The 21,035-nt window shown below is 56.4% G+C and overlaps 1 protein-coding gene across 3 annotated transcripts in view; it reads right to left on the bottom strand.

Annotated features, from left to right (window-relative positions):
- Positions 1 to 1,437: 1,437 nt before the first annotated feature.
- Positions 1,438 to 21,035, bottom strand: part of KCNK5 (potassium two pore domain channel subfamily K member 5) — a 37,280-nt gene continuing 17,682 nt past the window's right edge. For 2 of the 3 annotated variants that reach the window (XM_081246760.1, XM_081246761.1), the window contains exons 2-5: positions 8,001 to 8,112; positions 6,664 to 6,830; positions 6,182 to 6,350; positions 1,438 to 4,006 (exon numbers count right to left, since the gene is read on the bottom strand). In XM_081246760.1, coding sequence (XP_081102886.1) covers positions 3,141 to 4,006; positions 6,182 to 6,350; positions 6,664 to 6,830; positions 8,001 to 8,112 — 1,314 coding nt within the window. In that variant the 3' untranslated portion in view covers positions 1,438 to 3,140. Of the gene's footprint in view, positions 4,007 to 6,181; positions 6,351 to 6,663; positions 6,831 to 8,000; positions 8,113 to 8,365; positions 8,435 to 21,035 lie in introns of those variants that run through there. The other variant, XM_081246762.1, reaches the window with a different exon arrangement.

Raw genomic sequence — 21,035 nt, forward strand, 5'->3', positions numbered from 1 at the left:
CTCATGGGCACAGTGACAGTGACAGGAGGGTTCACGTCCCTCCACACATGGTACCCCTCCTCTGCTCTTGATCCCTCAGGAATCCCTCCTGGGCTCCACCCTCTGCTCCAGCTGCTGTCCCACCCTGTTTCCAGACCTTTCACTCAGAAAGCTCACCACTTACCTTAGCCGCAGTGAGTGGACCAAAACCACACCTTAACCCCAGCCTTCCCTGCTTCTATCATCTATGAGCAACTCTGCGAAGCTGTGCCTGGTCAAGTTGTACTCTCTGAGCTTTCATCTCCTTCACAGTAAAGGGGGCCAAAAGCCCTGTGCCACGGGGGGTGCTCCGAGCCGCCTGTCAGAGGGCTTTGTGAGAAGGCCAAGTGCCACGGTAGTAAATAGAATTGTTACCTTGAGGTTGGAAGGGGCTAAAGCAAAACCAGATAAGTTTGAACCTCTGTGTGTGTGTGTGTGTGTGTGAGAGAGAGAGAGAGAGAGAGAGAGAGAGAGAGAGAGAGAGAAAGTGGAGAGATGTTTTGGCAAAGGGATGGATGGTATCAAGTCATTACAGAACCCGTTGATATTTTAAACACATATGATCCTTTATAAACGCAGCCACACCCTCGTGAAAAATGTGCTTCATTCCTGAAATCACAGAACTGTAAATTTTTCCCAGCAGCCTGAAGATTTTAACCAATGTCCTGTGTGGTGTGGGAAGGGGACCCTGACACTGCTGTGGAAGAGGCCAATCTCTAAACCGTTGAGACCACAAAGTCTGACAAATCCTCCTGTTAAATGGATGCATATGGGCCCAGCTGAGCCTGTCCACTCTTCTTTCACGTCCTTTCCAGCCCACAGTGCCCACCCCTCGAGCTCAGAAGGCCTGATCTCCGGGGTCCTTCCCTGGCCCACCTTCCTGAACACAGAGGCCCTTTCAGGGGACGCCAGACGTGCCACAACAGAGCAAGTGATTGTTAGCTGGTCATGGGGGCTGCGTGGGTTTGAACCCAGGCTCACCATCTATGGAGGTCTTGCCAAGTCACCTCTCTGTGCCCGTTTCCTCGTCTATAAAACGGGGATGTAATACCCACCTCACAGGGCTATTGCAAGATCAAATGAGTCCATTCACATATTATAGAGCATAAAGCGTGTAGAACGGGGTCTGGCAGACTGGCGACATGAGCTGCTAGCCACGGTCCCCCCACTCCTCTCCCCTGTCCTCATTCCAACCTGTTAACTCTCACCTCCTCCTAGAAGCCCGCCCTGACCACATCTTATGTAGCCGGCCCCTTCTCCACCTCCCCACCTCTTTCATTTTTTTTGTCCCTTCCAGATCACCCCAGTTCTCCCCTTGACTCTCAGGCTGTCCTCAGTCCTCCCAGACTGCCCCCCCATCTTGCCCCCAGCCCCTCTCCCCCCACCCCGCAATAGCACGCATCAGACTGGCTTGTCCATCTCATGTTTTATTGTAAAAATGTTAAAATAAATTACATTTGACATCATCGCCAGTATGTACATACAGTGTGTGTGATTCCAGGACAGTCAGCAACACCCCAGCCAAGTGGGGTCAGGAAAACTAAGACGAGCTCGTTAAAACATTTCACAGAAAAACAGAAGGCCGCTCCTTCCCACCCTGATGCTGGGCCATCACACCCCTGGGTTATAGGCTAAGTGGGGATGGGTGGGGTTCTGGCCCTCTTTGGTCCTGCGTATTGGGGAGGGGGTTGAGAGGCAGAGAGCGTGTCTGGGTGGCACCTCCTGCCCAGCATCCAGTCACCTGAGACCAATGCTCCTCCCCAACTCTGATACCATGACCTTGGCTGAAGTCACCGAGAAAGGCCCAACTGGATTGGGGGATAGGAGAGTGAACACTGGACATCCCGATCCTTGGGACCCCACTCTTGCACCTTTTCTCCCCTCTGGCTCTGAAGCCAATGAGATAAAAAAACAACAACAGCAATTCATTTAAAAAATAACAAAACAAAACATGCAGGGCAGAGTGGGCTGGCCCAAGGGTGCACCTGACGAAGCACCCAAGAACTCTGCCAGCCCCTCACCAGAAACAGTCCGTCTGCAGTTTCACATTATCTTTTGCTCCTCCCATTGCAAATCCTTTCTTTCTTACACAGACAGACAGACGGACATAGACACACACACACACCAAACAGCAGCTGGAGGGAGGAGGTTGATTCACATATTTGGACATTCCCCACTTGTGAGCCAAGAGTGATCTGGGGAGCGGTGAGGTCACGGGACGGAAGGGTGGAGGCAGGATGAGCCGGACCTGAGCCCACTCCTGCAGCTCCCCGGCTGCCAGCTCCAGGATCCCCAGCCTCTCGTTCTGCCACCGCTTCCTGGGAGGCAGAAGCCCGCGCCTGCCATTGCTTGGCCAAAGGGTGTCTGGGACAGGGAACCGGACTCTGGGCTGGGCTCCATCCCAGTAAGTCCACAGAAGGGCTGGGATGCTGGGCCACACCTGAGACTTACTCTGGGTCCCCCGTAACGGGAGTGTTTCAGCACCTGCCCGTTAGCTCCCCTTCCCCAGATGGCCTCCACCCTACTGAGGTCTGCAGTACGGGCGACAGCCAGGCGGACGAGGTGGGACTGGGGGACGGTTAAACACGTGCCCCAGGTGGGGCCTCACTACTGCTGAGGTGCTGAAGTGCCCAGCCCCCAACCCCACCAGGGTCTTACACCACCCTCACCCTCTCTCTGAAATGCCTGGCTCAGTGCTGGGTGCACAGGAACCTGTTAATACTGGTGAACTCAAACGGCCGAGGCCCCCGACCTAAGAACCGTGAGACAGTCTTAACCGAATGACTGGGCAACGACCCACGCAGGTGCAGGCCTCCCCAGGATCAGTCCTGCCAGCCCACGTGTCCATGAACCGCCAGATCCCCCAACCATGCTCAGGACAGATGCCTCCCGCTGCCAGGGTGCCCATTCCGCTGATGAACAGAGGCCCTGTCCTGGGTGCACCATGTCTGACCGGTAGCATCTAGCTGCAGGGGATGAAGGTGAGGAAGGCCCCTGGCCCCCTACTCCCAGTTCCAGGGCCACCACCCCCCCACCAGGGGCCAGGGTCCCAGCCACAGTAGGACACCCCAGGTTGAGGAGAAGAGAAGCCATGGAAGGTGGGGTGGGGAGCCGGCCCCACCTCACGTGCCTTTGGGGCAGTTTGCCTTGTTGTACTCGTTCATAAGCTGTTCGTAAGGCACAGAGAGTTCTGACTCAGTGCTGGTGAAGGTGGACTCATCCGACGAGGGGAACTCGCCCAGGTTCAGGGGCACCTCGGCCGTGGCCCCCTCCTGGGGCCTCTCCTCCCCAGCTAGGTTGTCCTCCAGTGAGGATTTGGAGGTGTCCTCGTCCGAGAGGCCGGCCTCCTCGTTCACAAAGGTGATGCTGACATTCTGGAAGATGAGCGGGTGGTAGTCCTGGGCGTCCCACGGCTCGCCCTCCTCGCTAATGCGGTCCAGCTGGTTAATGAACACCTCAGAGGTCGGGGAGCCCTCCTCGGGGGGCCCCGCCCCGGCCTCCTCGCCAGGCGGCCGAGACACATGGCCTTTGCTCCTCAGCGTCTGGGACACCTCTTCCAAGCTGGGCACCCGGTTCTTGGAGTAGACCACCAAGGGGGTCAGGGAGGTGGGCAGGGCTGTCAGCCCACCCCCCTGGGGCCCCAGGGCCGGCCCTGGGACCCGCTCCCCACCCCCGCCCGTCTTCATTGCCTTCTTCCCGATCTGCTTGATGAGATCGTTGTAAGTCTCCTCCTTTTTCGACAGAAAACTGAAGATGTTGACGTCCTTGGACGCTGCACCCCCTGCCACCTGCAGGGCCTTCCTGGAGTGTGGGGAGCTCTCGAAGGACTCCTTCCGGCGCCGCCGCCGCTTCTTAATGGCCTTGTGCACCTCCACAAACATGCTCACCTTCCAGTTGACAAAGAGGGAGAGCCAGGCCAGCCCCAGGTAGATCCAGAGCTCCACGAAGTAGCGGTATAGGGCGTGGTAGTTGGCGCTGGGGTTCACACCTGAGGACGGGTCAGGAAGCCCAGAGGGTCAGGAAAGGGCCAGCGGGGACCCGGAAACACACAAAGGCCAAAAGCCGTGTCACCTGAAAGTGGACACAGCGCAAGAACACAGAACACCGATGCGGAAGCACCAAGAAAGAAAGGAGGCCTGTGCTAGAAGCCAGACACCCCATCGTCCTGAGAACCCTGGCCTGGTCACTCATGTGCCTGTCCCAGACCCCAGGCTGAGCTTCCTCAACTATCAAATGTCAGGAGAGTGGCTCCCTGGGGTGTGGGAGCTTCAAGGGGGAGGGGCTCTGGGGAGGCTAGTGATGGAGCCAGGACTCAGGTCAGGAACTAAGCCATGAATGTTGGCCTTTCAATGATTCACGGACACTGACACTTGGCTGCTTTGTGTACTTTTTGGGTGTACGTGTTACAGTTCAGTTAAAACCTGGATAGAAATTAAGTGACAGGGCAGCTGGCACCCTCCTGCTGGGGATGGACTCACTAATTTAATATAAGTGAGGCTGAGAGTTGGGCCTGGGATGTCCAAGAGCACTGGTCCTGGCAGGAAGTATCCTGGACAGCCTTGATTCTCCTTCTGGTGACGTCTGGCCTGCCTCCTGACTTCCTGTATCTACCCTCCTCCTACTGGTTCCTCCTATGGCCTGGAGGGCTCTGCCCTCTCCACACCCCCACTTCCGTGGCCAGGCTCCAGACACCTGCTCCAGGGAGCCCTCCCAGGTCACCCTGCACAGCTCTGGTCACTCCCCTACCCTCCAGGATCACGGAGATTTCACTTTACACTTCCAGGCATGTTGATCCATATTATTACATATCCTGTGTCCCCCCTTCCTGCCCTGAGACTGGGAGAAACTTGGAAAAGGAACAGGAGGAAGGGGGCCACCTCCAGAGCAAGGACTATAACCCCCTCATCAGACTGGAGGGAGTCTGAAGGCAGGGGCTGTCTCCCTTGCAGCCAGGAGGTGCTGTCAATCTTGCTCAGGACTCCGGTCATAAGCAGGTTATGATGACAACCAGGGCACACTAATATAGCCGGGCCCTACCCACTGCACTCATGAATAGCAACTCATTTGATTGTCCAAAACCCTGTGAGGTACGCACCGTTACTTTTTTTTTTTTAACCAACTTTACAGATGGGGAAACTGAGGCAGTGGTTTGGTGTCTTGCTGGAGCTGAGAAAGTATGATTAAACACCCTTCTGTGCTTCCATGATACGAAGGCTCCTCCTTAGCCTGCTCTGGGCCCCAACAGCTAGACAATGGCAGGGTTGTGCCTCCGTCTAAATTTATCTCCCAAGACAGCAGGCTCAGATCTGCCAGGGTCAGTGGAGTGTTCAGGCCTCTCTTTCCTGCTTCTCCCACCCACTCGGCCTCCCCCTCCCAGCATTCCGAGTCTCCCCTTACAATGGGGCAGGAGGGTAGTGACCTGGCCCTGGCCCTAGGAAGGGGGAGGGGAGAGATCGGAGGTCCTGGAGCAGAGGTGGAGGCCAGCTGGGCAGGGCAGCAGGCACTGAGGGAGCAGCCACTGGGCCAGTGCAGCCAAACGGGGTGTCAGGAAGATTAAGAACCAAGATGCTGTGCAGGCCACAGGCGCAAGGACATGAGTGGCTGGAGCCGACAGACAAAGGGGCCAAAGAATCTTATCGCCTGTCGGGATTAAGTAGGGGAGGAGTGGGAGGGAGGGAGGGTCCGGGGCCGAGGGAGCAGAACAGCTTGGGGGAAAGGCCCCTCTGGTCTTTAAGCTGCCAGTGGCAAGAGCAAAGTTTCTGGCCTCCGAGCCAAGCATCCAGCACAGCCCCCTCAGCACCCGGGAGTGATGGGAGGAGGCAGCTGTGACGTGGACCCTGCAGGCAGAAGGCTCTACCCCCAGTGCACCTAAGCACCTAAGCACCTAAGCTCAGGAGACGGCGGGAGAAGAGAAGAAGAGACCAGACGCCAAACACGAACAGAGAAGAAGGAGGGAAAAGCCACGTTCCAAGAAAGAGAAATAGAAAACGTCTGCAATTACTCTGTGCCTTGGTTTCCTCTTGCAACTGGCAGGATCCCACTGGGTGGAGGCCCAGGACACTGGACGCCTACCAGGGCCCCCAGTAAAGGTCAGCTGAATTGAACTTGGAGGAGAAGCAGAGAAAGACAGGGTGTGGAGGCAGAGGCAAGGGGCAGGACTCACCGGCCACGAAGTCGCCGAAACCGATGGTGGAGATGGTGATGAAGGAGTAGTAGAGGCCCTCGATGTAGTCCCACTCCTCTGTCACCATGAACACGAAGGGTGGGATCACCAGGTGGACCAGCACGCCCCACAGGATGAAGATGGCCGTGCATGTGATCTGCGCCTTGCGCTGAGGGCGAAGGGTAGGGAGACCAAGTCAGACGGCAGTGGAGACCGGGGGGAACCCAGCAGAGCACCCAGAGGGCCGAGGAGGCAGCCAGAGGTGAGGCCGGTTGGGCGCCAGGCATGGGAAGCTCACTGCCCAGGGGAGGGGCGTGGTGATGATGCTCCCAGCCTCACCCGGGAGGGCAGCGGGCTCTGAAACTGCTCCCTTGCCATCTGTCCTGACACTTCTGTCCAATTCTTGGATCCTTCCCAACCCCCCCCCCATCACCTGCCAGGGTCCCCCTGTCTCTGCCCAGGACCTAGGGTTGGGGACATACCAGGCTCACGCCTCTCTTGGTGAGGAACTGGCCCAGCCTCTTGGCACGTCCCCCGAAGAACTTGCCCAGGGCACTGATCCATGTCAGACAGAGTGGCACCCCAAAGAGACCATAGAAGACACAGAAGAGGCGCCCGGCGGGGGTCTTGGGGGCCACGTTGCCATAGCCTGAGGAAAAAGAAGAGAGTGAGGCCAACAGAGCCACAGCGGGGGTTATGGACCCAGACTCGGAGTGGCACCTGCCTCCACCGCCCCTGCCCCACACCCAGCCTGAGGAAAGCCCATTCCCTAAGATCACTTGACACTGATTAATATCAAGGCTTCAGAAATGAAATTTCCCTTGACCATGCTATGATCATGATCATTTATAGCAATTATGATGGTATGGGCTATGTCTCCTCCATCAGACTGGGAGCTCTCTGAAGGCGGACTAAGCCTCCACCATTAGCAAGCCCTCCACGAGTCCGTATGGCACGCTTGCGCAAGTTACAAGGCACAAGTTAGTAGTTTCTCTGGGTAGACACCCAAGAAGCACTGTGGTAGATGGTCTCCAAAGACGGCGATCCGTAATTCCGTCTCTTCTTATGCTCACATCAAGCTGGCCTCTAATTCCCCTCCCTCTGAATCTGGGCTTTAGTGACCTGTTCGTGGAATGTGGCAGAAGGGACCCTGAGTCAGTTAAGTCCTTATCAGAAGCCTTGTTGCTTCTCCCCTTGATCTCCTGAAATGCTCACTTTGGGGAGTGTCCCTCTTGAAACCCAGCTGCCATACTGTGAGATGCCCAATCATCCCCAGCAACAGCCAGCATCAACTACCAAACATGTGATAGAAGAAGCCATCTTGGACTTCCAGCCAACTGGGCTTTTGGATGACCACGGCCCCAGCCACTCCAACTACCATGGCATCAGAGACCTCAAGCAAGAACCAATCAGCCAAACCCCGTCAACTCACAGAATGGCCGACAATAATAATAATTTGTCTTTTAAGCCACTAACTTCTGAGGTGGTTGGTGATGCAATCATAGATGACCAGAACAGACACCCAGACTGGTGAATAAGCACGGGGTGCATTTGTGCAGTGAGCAACCTGCTCAACCTCTGGCTGTCAAGCTGTGTCGTTTCTACTCCAAGAGCTCAGGTCAGGACTTCTAGGAAACAGTCTCCTACGCATGGCCAGTCACCAGGGACTTAGTAAATCTCCAGGGACGTGTCAAAAGGACAGAGTGCAGCTGGCCTGATTTTAACCTTGACAAGGCCATGTGACCAGAGCTGGACTCTTACAAGATTCCGGGAAGCTTGGACGTGGAAGTAGGCATCCTGAAGGTCCCAGAAGACTTACCGATGGTGGTAATGACCGTGGCTGCAAAAATCATTGCGTTGGGCCAGTTCCAGTTGTTGAAGGTCTGGTTCCCTGTGATGGCCACGCCCTGTCCTGCAGCATCAGATACTATCTGAAAAGAGAGACACAATGAAGGTCAGAGAAGAGGTCGACACTTTATGAACCTCCTTATAAGCGTTCTTATTTAAGTATCACAATAACAAAGTGACAGTTACTGTCTCCAATTTATAGGTGGTGAAACATTTTATAGAGGATCAGAGAGGTTAAGTGATTTGCCCAAGGTCACACAGCTGGTAAGAATATGAACTCCGGCAATCCGGCTCCAAAGTGCCTTCTCTCACTGAGCCAGTGCTTCTCAAACTTACTAGAATCACCTGGAGGACTTCTTAAGTACAGCCTGCTGGGCCCCACCTCCAGAGGTTGATTCAGTAGGTCTGGGAGGTAGTCAGAGAGTGTGCATTTCTAACAAGGTTCCAGGTGATGCTGATGTTGTGGTCCCGGGACCACAGTTTGAGAACCGCAGCAGACTCTTCTGCCTCTGAAAGAAGGCAGATGTGATGCAGACAAACGGGAGGACCTCTGGAAAAGCATTCTACTGCAGGGTTGGCCTGGGAGGGACCACCCCCCACACCCGACATGCCTTTCACCCCCACTGTCAGGACACCTGCTAAGGTCAGCCCGGTAAGCTCTTGGGTCTGTCCTCCGAGGGCGGACACAGCTGGCCTCCTTTCTCCCATGCCTGGGACTCTGTCCTCTTCCCCCTACAAGCTCCCCCTTCCCTCCCTTCTCTGGATCCCTTTCTCTCTGCCCTGGGCTGAGCAACTTCAAGGTTCGGGCCAGGACAGGTCATCAGAAGGTGGTGTGTACTTTTCAGGGTGACTCAAATTCATGCTATCAGTCCCCACGGAGCTCCCAGCAACTGTGGGGGGCAGCAGGTGAGAGGTCACCTGGGGAAGTGCACTGGGAGGCCCCCAGAGAGGCCTTCCTTATTTGTTCCAGGAACACAGACAGTGGCCAAACCTGCTCGCCGCCCAGGCCCTGCCTGTACCCCATCCTCCAGTGCAACCTCCCTTCACCCACACCCACCACGGGCAGGACCCGGACCTCAGAAGGTGGCTCCCGAGGAGGGGCCAGGATCCACTCTCCATTTGGGGTCCTGCCCCTGCCCCCTAGGAGAGCCCCAGGATGGACCAGCTCAGAAACCAGAAACTCAGCCAAATTCCCTCTAAAAATCAAGCCTAGGACCGAGAAAAGACAGAGGAGTGAAGGATGGAAGCAGGAGGGAGATGGAAAAAGCGGAATTCTCCCTGCGGCACAACTGAAGTTTGGTGAGAAAAGAGGGAAGGGTGGGTTGTCCTGAAGGAATGTGCAGTTTGCAGCGGCAGGCCTGTGTAAACGGATCTGCAGACTTTGTAAGGAATTTTCCATGATGACGTGCTCATCTGACAGGCCGTCAAACCACAGGGCTCACCGCCCTGCCTCCCCCTGCTATTTCCTGAGCATCTCTCTGCAAAGTGGGAAGTGTGGACGGCTGCCTTCACCTGCCCTCAGAGAGCGGCCGCCAAGCCGGCCGGGCCACTTCCACGCAAAAGCACCAGGACGTTCAGATACAAAGAGGCCAACAGGTCTATCCTGTTGGAGGTCCACCCAAAAGGTTTTCTAAACCATGAAATCCACGTTCGAAACAGGAGAATGAAAAGTCCCAGGGCCCTGGATGTTAATGTTAAACAGATGGCAGGGAAAGCAGAACTGCTCAGCTCCCTTTGGCCGCAGCCTTTGTTATCTCAGATATCCATCTTCGGGGGGGGGGATGGGGGGGTTAGTGCAGCATTGTCAGGAAGCACAGCCCAAGACGGATGACAACTGACCAGGAAATCATGGGACTGGGGCACCACCCCTGGTCATCCCCATGGAATCCCGGAGGAACAGGAAAGATGTCAGAAGACAAGTTGCCCCCCGCCACCCTACCCCCGCCTTCTCATACGAACGAAAAGGGTGGATTCTAGAAACTCAAACCTGAACTCTTGCTGACTCTTCTTTGGAAACAGTAGAACATTTGGCATATTCAAAGAGGAAGTGGTGGGCACTGGAAGCTACTTAGCACAGGTTCACCAGAGCAAGTCATGCTCAGCTAAGTGCATCTCCCATTCCAAAGAGGCTGCAAAGCCTTGAAGTTCAGTGGAATGCAGTCAATCTGGATAGCAGCAAGGCAACTGAACAGATGGGCTTAAAGATATTTCTCGTGGACAAGACAGAGAAATGTAGGGAGGAACCGGGGTTAATCCGGGTCCACGTAAAGGCAGATGAACAACCCCAAGAAGTACTGATCATTATCCACCTGGCCTGAGGTCTCCATTATCATGCCAAAGGCCAGGCCTCTTCAGTCTTTTAATCTACAACACAGTAAGGACAAAGATGGCTGACCAGTTTAATCTGCAAAGGATGCAAAACTGGGACAAGGCTGGGATGGGAAGATAGCTAACACACTGCCAACGGCAGTTTGGGACTCAAAATCATCTGGACTGGAAAAATGGGCCCAAACTAACAAGATAGGGCTGTCTTTTAAATTTTTCATGTCTTACACTTTGGGTGAGAAGGCACTGACCCATACAGGGTTGAAGGGGAAAGTCCTTGGGTTTCAGCTGACCACAAGCCAACAAACACTGGTATGGCTGCCAAAAGAAAAGTAAATACAATCTCAGGCAGTGTCAATGCCTTATCTTTTCAGGGCTGGGAGGCAACGAGCCCATTGTCCTCTGCAGGTCAGGCCACATGGGGGGCACTCTGTTCCATTCTTGGGTGTCGGACTTCATGATATGTTAACCAGTGGGCCAAGGTGCCCAAGGGAACGGGGGTGGCTTTTTCGGATAACGAGCTACCTCAGAATGGACTGCCCTTGGCAGTCATCCATCTCCGATAATGGAAAGTGTTTAGACGCAGGGAGACCAGCACACATCAGCGATGGTGAAGGTGTGACTGGAACAGGGGTTCTCAACTGGGGTGGTAGCACCCTCTGGAAGTGTTTGGAAATGCTGCCTGAGTATGTGCCTTGTATGTGCCAGGCACTGTTCCGGGCACCAGAGAGAGAGCAGTGAAGGGACGCAAGCCCTGTCCTCCCACACATCTACTCTAGTGGATGCTGGGGGTGCTCCTGACATGAGGGGAGCAGGGACCAGAGAGGTGAGATGCCCTGCCACCCACAGGACAGCCCCACACGCCACGTCCACGCTGCCCCCACTGAGATAACACTGGATGGATTGCCAAAGGTGATCTGCGACTTGGGAATCACTTAGTAAGGGCTAAGGAGACAACAAACGTTAAGAACTGGCAAAACAGGGTAACCGAAGAGGGCATTATGGTTGGGAGCTTTGCAGTAGAAAAGCTGGCTTCCTGCTCTTCCACCCCACCAATGGTGTGTCCTTTGGGGCACAGCCCTCAGACCCAGCCTCTGCCCTGGATTATCAGGGAGCCACAGCCCCATGAGCTGTCCCCCTGACCTCCGTTATCTCTCCATGGTCACCCAGAGGGGGGGCAGGCAAAGGGGACATTCTGAAGGGCCCTAAGCCCTCCAGGGCCAGAAGCACCACTCACCCTTACAACAGGCCAGTGGCGGTAGTTATATCCACTGGTCAGGTCAGGAGACTGTGGCTGAGAGGTTAACTGGCAGAACTGGGCCAGGTTCTAGACTGTCTCTTGCAAGTCAGCCCGGCTCCCCACCTCTCTCCCTTCGCTGCTCTCCCCGTCCGTGGACGGCCCCAGCACCCCTGTTGTTGCCTTCTCTCTGCCCACGGGTCCCAAGCAGCTGGCCTGGGAATCAGCTTGGCTCCATCCCAATGCTGGGGAGACAGGCAGGATTTTAGTGCTGCTGTGCGTCAGACGCCTCTTGTTGGGGCTTTTCTATATATTCCCTAACGGGCTCTTCCTGCGATTCTGCCAGGCATCACTTGACAAAGGAGGAAAGCTAGGTTCGGGGAGCAGAGGTCTGCATGTGGACTTGGGCTGCCTGCTCCCTGCGCCCACCCCGGGTTGCTGTGGCTTCAGTCGGAACGCCTCACTGGTTACGGTCAGGGTCAGGGTCCCACTGGCCGGTAGAGAGGTCCCCCAGAACACAGGGGCTTGACTCAGGACTGAGGCCATCCCTGGGTGAGGGGGAGCCACTGGACACAGCATCCCGTCCCCCGGGGTTAGGGAAACAGCTTTCTCAGGAGGAGACGGCCCCTGTTCACTCACAGGATTCCTTAACTTGGCTTCCAAATTCACACAAGACAATATCTTCATTTTCCACACATCCCTGGAGAGTGATGGGAGAGGGGGGATGCCGCACACAGCCCAGGCCCGGCTCTGGTTTGAGGATGGAATAGAGCTCTCCTCCCCGCCTGTCACCCTCATAGTAAAGCGGCTGTGATTTACTGAGAGGTTACTATGCACCAAACGCGCTGAGCACTTTATGTGCCTTCAGCTCATCTTGAAGGAGGAAAGAATCCTGCTGGGAAGACACCATAGTCTTTTCCCTTCTGCAAACGAGGATTTAAGGCTGAGAAGTTAAGAAAGTAGCCTGAGGTCGGGATGCTAAAAGCAAGGAAGCCAGGAGTAGAGGCTGCCCCACCTGGGCCCTGGCCGCTGGTGCCCCACCCCTGTCCCACACAGGCCACAGGAAGGAGGCCAGTGCATACCTCCACCCCTTCGCACCACCTGGAAAAACAGTGCCCTAAAACCAGCCCAATCCACTCGGACCTGAGCCCTCCGGGAGGAGACATTCCCGCCCCTGCCTGTGGCTTCAGGCAACATGCTGCCCCAGACACCACCCTCCCAGAATCTCGTTGTCCATGCAATCGGGGTTCCCCACGGTGCCTCATCCCCCAGGGGTCCGGGGTTTCCTGTGCAGAGGCAGTGCCAGGCCTCCCCATCCTGGAGATTCATTCTGCAGTGTTGCAGGGAGGGTACATCCCGTACCTGGTGCCCACCTGCAGACACGGGCAGCGGGGCTGAGGTCGGGCCTTTGCCTTCATCAGGCCAGTGGGGAAAACAAGTCCAGGTGGCAGCCTGCCTGTGGACAGCAGCTAGGGGCACCCACAGGGCCACCGCCCTGCCTGCCTCCAGCTCTCGCGGCAGACCTCACGCTCAGGTCACAAGGGCCCCTTCATGTAGGATCGGCCTCAAGGATGCCCTGGATGCCAGCCTCCACTGGATCCGCGCTGCGTCAAGGTACACAAGCGGACGTCCCTCACCATCCTTGGCTACATCCATCCCTAATTCATTCCGCCTCCGCTCACTTGGTCCCTCCGGCCTGGAAGGGGAATGAGACCAATGTCATGTGTGCACGGTGCTTGGCGGAGTAGGAAGAAGCTTTAATGTCCCTCTTACCTGGCCCTCCCAGCCACTTTGGGAGGTGGGCAGGGCATCGTTGATTACTCCTCATTTCATAGATGATAGTTTCTATTTGAATGGTAGCTGATATATTTGAGCACCTATTTTATGACAGGCACCAATCAGAGCACTTTAAATTACTCTGCTTGGGCTTCCCTGGTGGCGCAGTGGTTGAGAGTCTGCCTGCCGATGCAGAGGACACGGGTTCGTGCCCCGGTCTGGGAAGATCCCACGTGCCGCGGAGCGGCTGGGCCCATGAGCCATGGCCACTGAGCCTGAGCGTCCAGAGCCTGTGCTCCGCAACGGGAGAGGCCACAACAGTGAGAGGCCCGCGTACCGCAAAAAAAAAACAAAAACAGAAACAAAAAAATCACTCAGCTTGTTGAGTCTTTACAACCTTGTAATGTAGGTACGCTCACCTCCATTTACAGCTGAGGAAAATGAGGCACAGAGGCTAACTAAGTAACTTGCTAGGCAGTGGTGGAGCCGGAGTGTGAACCCAGGCAGTCTGGCTCTTAACCCCTGTGCTGTCCACAGCTGGGGAGAGGGGACAGGGGGTGCAGGGTGGGCTTCTCAGCTACAGAAGTGAAGCCGGGTCTCTAGAACACAACCAGGCAAACGCAAGGGAAACATCCATGGGAATGCAGAGACCACCCCCCAGAAGGTAAGCTCCACGAGCGCAGGACTTTTATCTGCGGTATCCCCAGAGCCGAGGACACGGCCTGGCACATAGTAGGTGCTCAACAAACATTTGTTAAAGAAGTGAGTAAACGAACTGATTAATAAATTCATCAGCAACAAGGAGCAGGGCTTTAATAAATTCATCAGCAACAAGGGGCAGCAACAAGCAGCAAGAGGGCGGGAAGCACAGTCAGACCCCAGTAAGAGTGTGGCTGGCGGGGTCAGGGGGTGAGTGCAGGGCTGCTGGAACCAACAGCATCCAACGTGTCGGGGGGGAGGGAAGGGTGTGGTCAGCAGGCTGCAAGAACAGAGGGCAGGGGGCTGAAGGTCCTGGGGGTCAGGGGCTGGGAAGGGGTGAGGTGAGGCAGGCAAACAAAAGCCCCCTCGTCCAAGAGGGCAGAGCGGGTGGCAGTGGGGCTGGGAGAGTCCCTGGGGTGACTGGAGGGACTGTCCTTCCTGCAGGAAGGGGAGGCCTGCCCCCTCCGGAAACTCTCCTAAGGGGCTGTGGACGTGTGGAGAGCAGCGAAAGGAATATAAAGGGGGGGCGACAGGCCTCTCTGTCGAACCAGACCTGGCCCTCTCCTGGGAGGAACTCACGGAAATGTGGGGCTGACCTGGGTGTGACTTGGGTGGGGGGTGGTCCTCTCTCAATTGCTGGCACCAAGTCTCTGGGTAAATAACAGCCTATCAGCCTTAGCTGCTACGTCTGCCAAAAAGAGCACCTACCCCAAACATATGAAAAGCACCTAGGACGCTGGAAGCGCTGAATGAACGCACCTGCAGTCAGTGTCATGAGGAAACCAGACCCAGTGGTGACTCGACACCCCGGGGGGGGAAGACCGCTTGTCCCCAAAGGTAAATCAAAGGTCGAGGGGTTTACTTCTCTGCACCTGCAGGACAAGCCTGGGTGAGAACAGGGACACCGAGGCTCAGCAGGTAGGTGCTCCTGGGCCCCCAGACAGCTAGTCGGGGGACCTTAGGGTCGGGGGTGTGTGTTAAGGCTCCCCCTGAGGTGGCAGAGGCACACCCAGGATGTGCCACCCCATCCGTCAGAAGGCCCATCTCTCCAGACCTCTGCCCGCCAGAGGCTCCCCGCCACCCTGGCCGGTTTCCCGCACAGCCAAGCAAGGCAGGCCGGCTGTGGAGGGAGCAAGGCCACACGCTGGTCCTCACGCTGCGCTCTCAGGTGAGGCCAAGGCCAGGCGTGGTGGCTTCTCTGAACCCCAGTCCTGAAGCCCCCGCCAAGCTGCCCCCAGCTTCACAGGGCAGCCAAATGCCCATCCACCCCCCTGCTCTCTGGGCTGGGCTCTTCCTTCCTGTGTGTCCACATCTGTCTGTACGTCCATCTGTTACCTAACAAAGAACCTCCTCAGGGTAGGGGGCCAAGGGAGTTGGGGGCGCTTCTGAACAGAACAGACAGAAGTGGAGATTAGTAAACCTAACGCAGGCACTTTTCAGGCAAATATATTTAGAGTTTGGGCTTGTTCAGAACAATGTTTTTGACATTCTTTAACACCACGGAACTGATGAACACATAAAGGGGGCAGGGGAGGGTCCCAGGTCCCATGTACTGGGGCTCCCTGCCGCAGTGTAAGGAGGGGGAATGGGCAGGCAGGGGGCTAGTGGGTAGAGCTCACTTGTCCAGCTGTTTGGCCAGCCCTCCCTCTGACCGTCTTTCGGGGACCGTTGGCAGACCCAAAGTGCCTTGGCAAGAAGGTGAGCACCTGTTACCTCTCTTATTCCCAAGACGAATTCGAGGACTGAAGACTATTATCTAAGCCCTCAATTATCTTCACTCCTCTCACTCTCCCTCTCTCACGCTGACTCAGCTTCTCAAACCTTCCTAAAGTGGGGGCGGGGGAGGGGCATCGGAATTGTTTCCAGATGCTAAACTGAGGCTCAGAGACCTTGGATACCACCCAGTCCCTGAGGCAGCCGCTCTCATTCCCAGCTGCCCAATGGAACCACCTGGGAGTTTAAATAAATACAATGCCTGGGCCTCACTTGCAGCTACTCTGTGCAGTGGACCTGGGCGCCGAGTGGCTAACAAGCTCCACAGGTGATTCATCCCCTCACCGCTGCCTAAGTGGGGGTGATGGGTGTGGGTGCCGGGCTCAGCCTTCCAGCTCCCCGTCCAGGAGGGAGGATGCGGATGCACGGGCAGGGAGAAGGCATCCTCGGTATTCCTCCCGCCCTCTCCCTGCAGCCCAGGTGACCAGGTGTGGCTCGGAGGGCAGGCCCAGTTTACGAGCAGGGCACTGGCGAGGGCCCAATGGTGCCACCCTGACACCTACACCAGCTGCAGGCCTGGCTCACCCGGGCCCTGTCTCTCCCAGGCGGGGAGCAGGTGTCTGCGGGTCAGGTGCAGGGACCTGGGGGCAGGGCCACACCTCATCTCAGTTACAACCAGACCTGGGCTCTTGTAATGTGGACTTTGCAGACTTCTGTTTTGCTTATCTGCGTTTTCAGTTTTGCTCCAATGCCTACCCGGATATTTATAATGTTTTTAGCTGAACGAAGGAAAGACAAATTGTTGGAGCCTTGGTTGGTACGCTAGGAAGTCAATGTACAACTAGGAAGACCCGGGTTCAGCTCAGGTTGCTTACCGAGACTCTCCAGGTACCCTTGACATCTGCCAACATGACTTCTCTGTAAAATGAGGAAGTTGGCCTATGACTACAGGGGTCCCCCTGTCTGGGGACAATTCACATTTTCCTCTGCCTAGAACCATGACTTCAGGGCCCAGTTCAGCACCTCCCAAGCTCCAGGAAAATCCACAGCACATTCGAGAAAATACATTTTCATTCTCAGGACTCAGCTCACTGGCCACCAGCTCCAGCTCTTCCTGAGCCCCCGCAAGCCGGGCTGCCCGAGTCAGAAGCGAGCCCTATTCCTCATCCCCTCCCAGATCCCACTGCAGGATGAGGAAGGCGCCTCACTTCGCCTTGGTCCCTAAAGTAACCTGCCCGGTGCTGGCCAGGCTGCCCTCCCTCAGCCCAGGGAGGAAGCAGCCAGCCAGAGGACGCGCCTGGTGTTCAAAATACAATCCCCCCAACCCCAGAAACCCACACACCCTCATCAGGCAAGGTGGAAAGTGGTATCCCACCCTCACCCTCAACGCACGCTTGAGGGGTCCCTACAGTACTGCTTCTTAACTTGGTTGCACGTGGAGATCACCCAGGGGGAGCCTGGGGAAATACTCATGCCTGGGTCCTACCCGCAGATTCAGACAGAAATGGCCTGGGGTGTGGACTGGGAACTTGGATGCTTAAAAGCTGCCCCAGGTGACTCTAATATTACGTACAGCCGATTTCAAAACCACTGACCCGGACCCGAACTACCCTCACTCCTTGTTAGGGGGAAGGCCTAGTCCAGCCCCACCCCAGGGGTCAGCACAGCAGCCATGGATGGATGACTGTCCTCCAGTCCACCCTTGGGCTTCCCCTCCTGGGCCATCTCTCAGCAGCCTTTGCAGAGCTCAGAGGTGCTGCGAGGTCCCACGCTCATGGGGAAAGCCCGTGCCAGAGGTGAGAGCGTTTTCAGCAGAAACCTCTGGGTTTCCGACTTTCTCAGGCCCGGGAGCCCTGCCTGCACTCAGGAGGGACAATGAAAACAAGGCAGGTGACCCTGCCCCCATTGTTCTCAGGCTGGGACGGTAACACTCCCCCCTCCCCCGGGGCAGCTGGGCGCCCCTCCCATGAGAGCTGAGGCCAGGGCAGAGCAGTGCAGGGACTGGCTGCCCCAGCGGGTGGGCAGCGGGGTTTGGCTAAAACAAACAGACAAGGGCTGTTGGGGCCTGAGCTCAGGATGGGACGTCAGCAAGTGTTCTCAGGCACCTGGAGGGCTGAGCTGATGAGTGAGACTGGAAATCCCTGTGTGCAGACCCAGGGGACCTCAAGGACCCAGTCCCGGTTCCACAGTCCTGCTGCCTGAGAGCCGGCCCTGGGGAGTAGGAAAGAGCCCCCTCCCACCCAAACACACACACCAGATAACCCCCTGGAGCCACGTTCTGAAAATTCACTCCCTGCTTCATCTTCTTAAGTACTTGGGGCAGGGGGAACGTGCAGTGAGGCTTAAATGACAAGAGGGGCACCTTTCACCTGCAGCTTCCCTACCCCCAATTCACAACCACTGCCCTGCTCTGGGTGGCTGTGGCCCGACCCATGGCCTTGTGTTAGTATCTCTTCCCTATCTGGGATGCTTGGCCTGGATTCATGACCTGGCCCCTCCTCTGCCCCCAGAATCCAGACCCTGGGAGTATCTGACATCTTTCTACTTTGATGCCAACAGACAACTTCCTACCAGTGGGTCAACAACTCGAGGGCAGGACATTACTCAGCCAGGGCACCTCAAACATGCCAGGTGTGCAGATTACCCCCCTCCTTCCCCATAGGGGTATGGGTCACTAGGGAGTGAGAGGTCCATGCAGGGGATTCGGCTCCTGGCTTGTCCTTTCCAGGCAAGCCAGCAAACCTCTCTGGGTCCTGTTCAGCTCCTCTGTAACAAGGCTGAGGAGGGCAAAGCCAGCAGCTCCCTCCTCCTGGCCCAAAGCCCATTCATCAGGCACCTTTCACACCTACCACTCCTCTGGCCCTAAGTTCATTTGAGACTCAAGACCCTGTGGGCAAGGCAAGCAAAATGGATATTGTTATTCCCATTTTGTAACTGAGGGAACTGATCAGAGAGGGCTAGTGACCCAGAAGAGCTCACACAGCAAGCTGATGACAAAGCACAGAGAAGAACCAGCCGGAAGCCCCCTGACTCTCAGTTGAGGGCCCTTTGCACCAAACAAGCAAGCCACCCATCCCCCCTCCTGGGACAGGGCTCAGAAATGCCAACCAAAGTGGATCAGGGGAGGTGAGTGATGGGCGAGAGGCAGACACGCGTGACAGGTGATGGAGAGCTATATAAAAGGGTGTTCAGTCACATCCGTGGATCGAATCCTGAGATGATTTCGGATGAACGTGTATGCTTGTGCTCCCCCCTCACCCAGAGATGCCTTAGGTTTACCCCAACCTCATAGTGGGGTGGAAGGAGCAAACACGGGAAGTCACCAGCCCCTCAAGGTTTCTAAAAACAGCCCTCAAACAGGCCACAAAGGAGGTCGTAGGAACTGCTGACCTGCCATCTCCCCATCCTGGGCTGATGACCTGAAGGAGATTCATCAACAGCTCAGCAGCCCCACCCTGTCTGTGCCACCTTGCTTCCCATTCTCCAGAGCCCCCGCCCACACATTAGCCTGGACGACACAAGCTGCTGATCCACCGCAAAATCACGCATGTCAAGTTTGGGACCCTCTGCAGGCAGCCTGGGGGCAGAGGGGGGAAAGGCCTGGACTTTGGAGCAGACACACATGGGTTCAACTCCTGGCTCCATCGCCCACCAGCAGGTTACCTGGAGCATGTCCTCTCACCCTCTGAGCTTCTCCTTCCGTCTCTGGAAAGCGGGGGTACCAAGACTTCCTTGGGTTGGGGTGCAGATTACGTGAAACAATGCACAGCTTGGTGCTGGGCATAAAGGATGCGCACTGGGTGGAAAAGTAAACTGGGAAGAACAGGGCGGTGGGGAGGCCACCTCCACTCCGAGGGTTTATGCCCGGGCACAGGGCCTCCAGAGCTGTGAATACAGAGCTGGCCAGTTGTCACCTGCAATGCCCTCCTTCCTGGCGACCACCACCTGGAAGATCAGGGCTTGGGACAGTACTTATCGCGCCATGACATTCTATTAGGTATCTGCTATCTGGCCTACTATTTATCTCCCCCGAACAGACTACGGGCTCTGAAGGCAGAGATTTCACTCATCCCTCATTCCCAGAACAGAACCTGGCACCAGTAGGTACTCGATATTTGCCAAATGACGACTCAGTCTCTGAGATGTATGCCTTCCACAACCACGCCTTCCGGGGCACGAAGATGGGTGAAGGTGGGTGCTGGTGCTATATTTAACATGGGTTCTGGCTGGATGAGGTGGGCAGTCCTGGCAGGTGTGGCCACCCGGGGTGATGGCTTTGTATTTCTCTGCCCAGTGCCTTTTCCTCACCTCACCCCACCCTACCTGTCTGCCAGGCCAGAGTCACCAGAGGTCCTAGCCCTGGTGAGTCAGCTGCACGGCAGACTTTGGAACCATCAGGATTCCTGAGGAAGGAGGCCGGCAGGCGGTGAGAGGGGGTGCCCAGGATGGGTGTCAGGGTTGAGGGCCACAGGTCCGCCCCACACCCCGGGCCCCATGCATGCCGCTGCTTCGTGGCTCCTCCAGCAGAGGGGAAAAACGACGCTCTGTTCCATAAAGCTCTCCTGAGCCCTGGGAGCTGCCAGCCCTGTTCCTCTGGACACAGACGCCTCCCCTGGGCCCCCTTGCTGGGTTCCTGAGGACAAGGCTCTCCAGCAACTGACACCCCCAGATTCCCCCTCCACGGGATGAAAGCTGCCCGCAGCCTCACCACATTCATCCCATCCGGGTATACCCACGCCCTTGGGAGAAGGATGTGGCCAATACCCTCACCTCTTACCCAGCAGAGGACCGCACCCCAGACCACCGTCCAACTGTCTCCACCCAAGGGCCCAAAAAAGGGACCCCTCCACCTGCTCCTTCCCCTCTCCCTTCACCTATGGCTGGCAGCTTCGGGTAATAACTGCCTATCCTTGAAGGTTAGGGTTCTGATGATAAGGGATTATTAAGTCTACCCATTTATTATAATTTGTTTAAGACGACCAGATGGTTAAACTGTAAACCTCTTCACTAATGGGGGGCGGGGAAGAAAGAAAGAAAAAAAGAGAAGAAAACAGGCCAGGGGGATACTAGGTGGTGGTGTTCATCCTGCATGAGAGGCGGCAGCGGAGTCTCGCCGTGCCTGTGACGTAACCCTCCTGGCCTGTTTATTACAAACCACGGCTCCCCCCAAACCTGGCCCTGCTGCCGCCAAGCATGACCCAAGCCCCGTGCCTCTCCACGAAGCCCCCTGCAGGATCCTCCTGAGGGCCAACCACC

This window comes from Mesoplodon bidens, assembly GCF_964165515.1.
Source record: "Mesoplodon bidens genome assembly, chromosome: 10".
In the NCBI taxonomy this organism is placed as follows: domain Eukaryota; kingdom Metazoa; phylum Chordata; class Mammalia; order Artiodactyla; family Ziphiidae; genus Mesoplodon; species Mesoplodon bidens.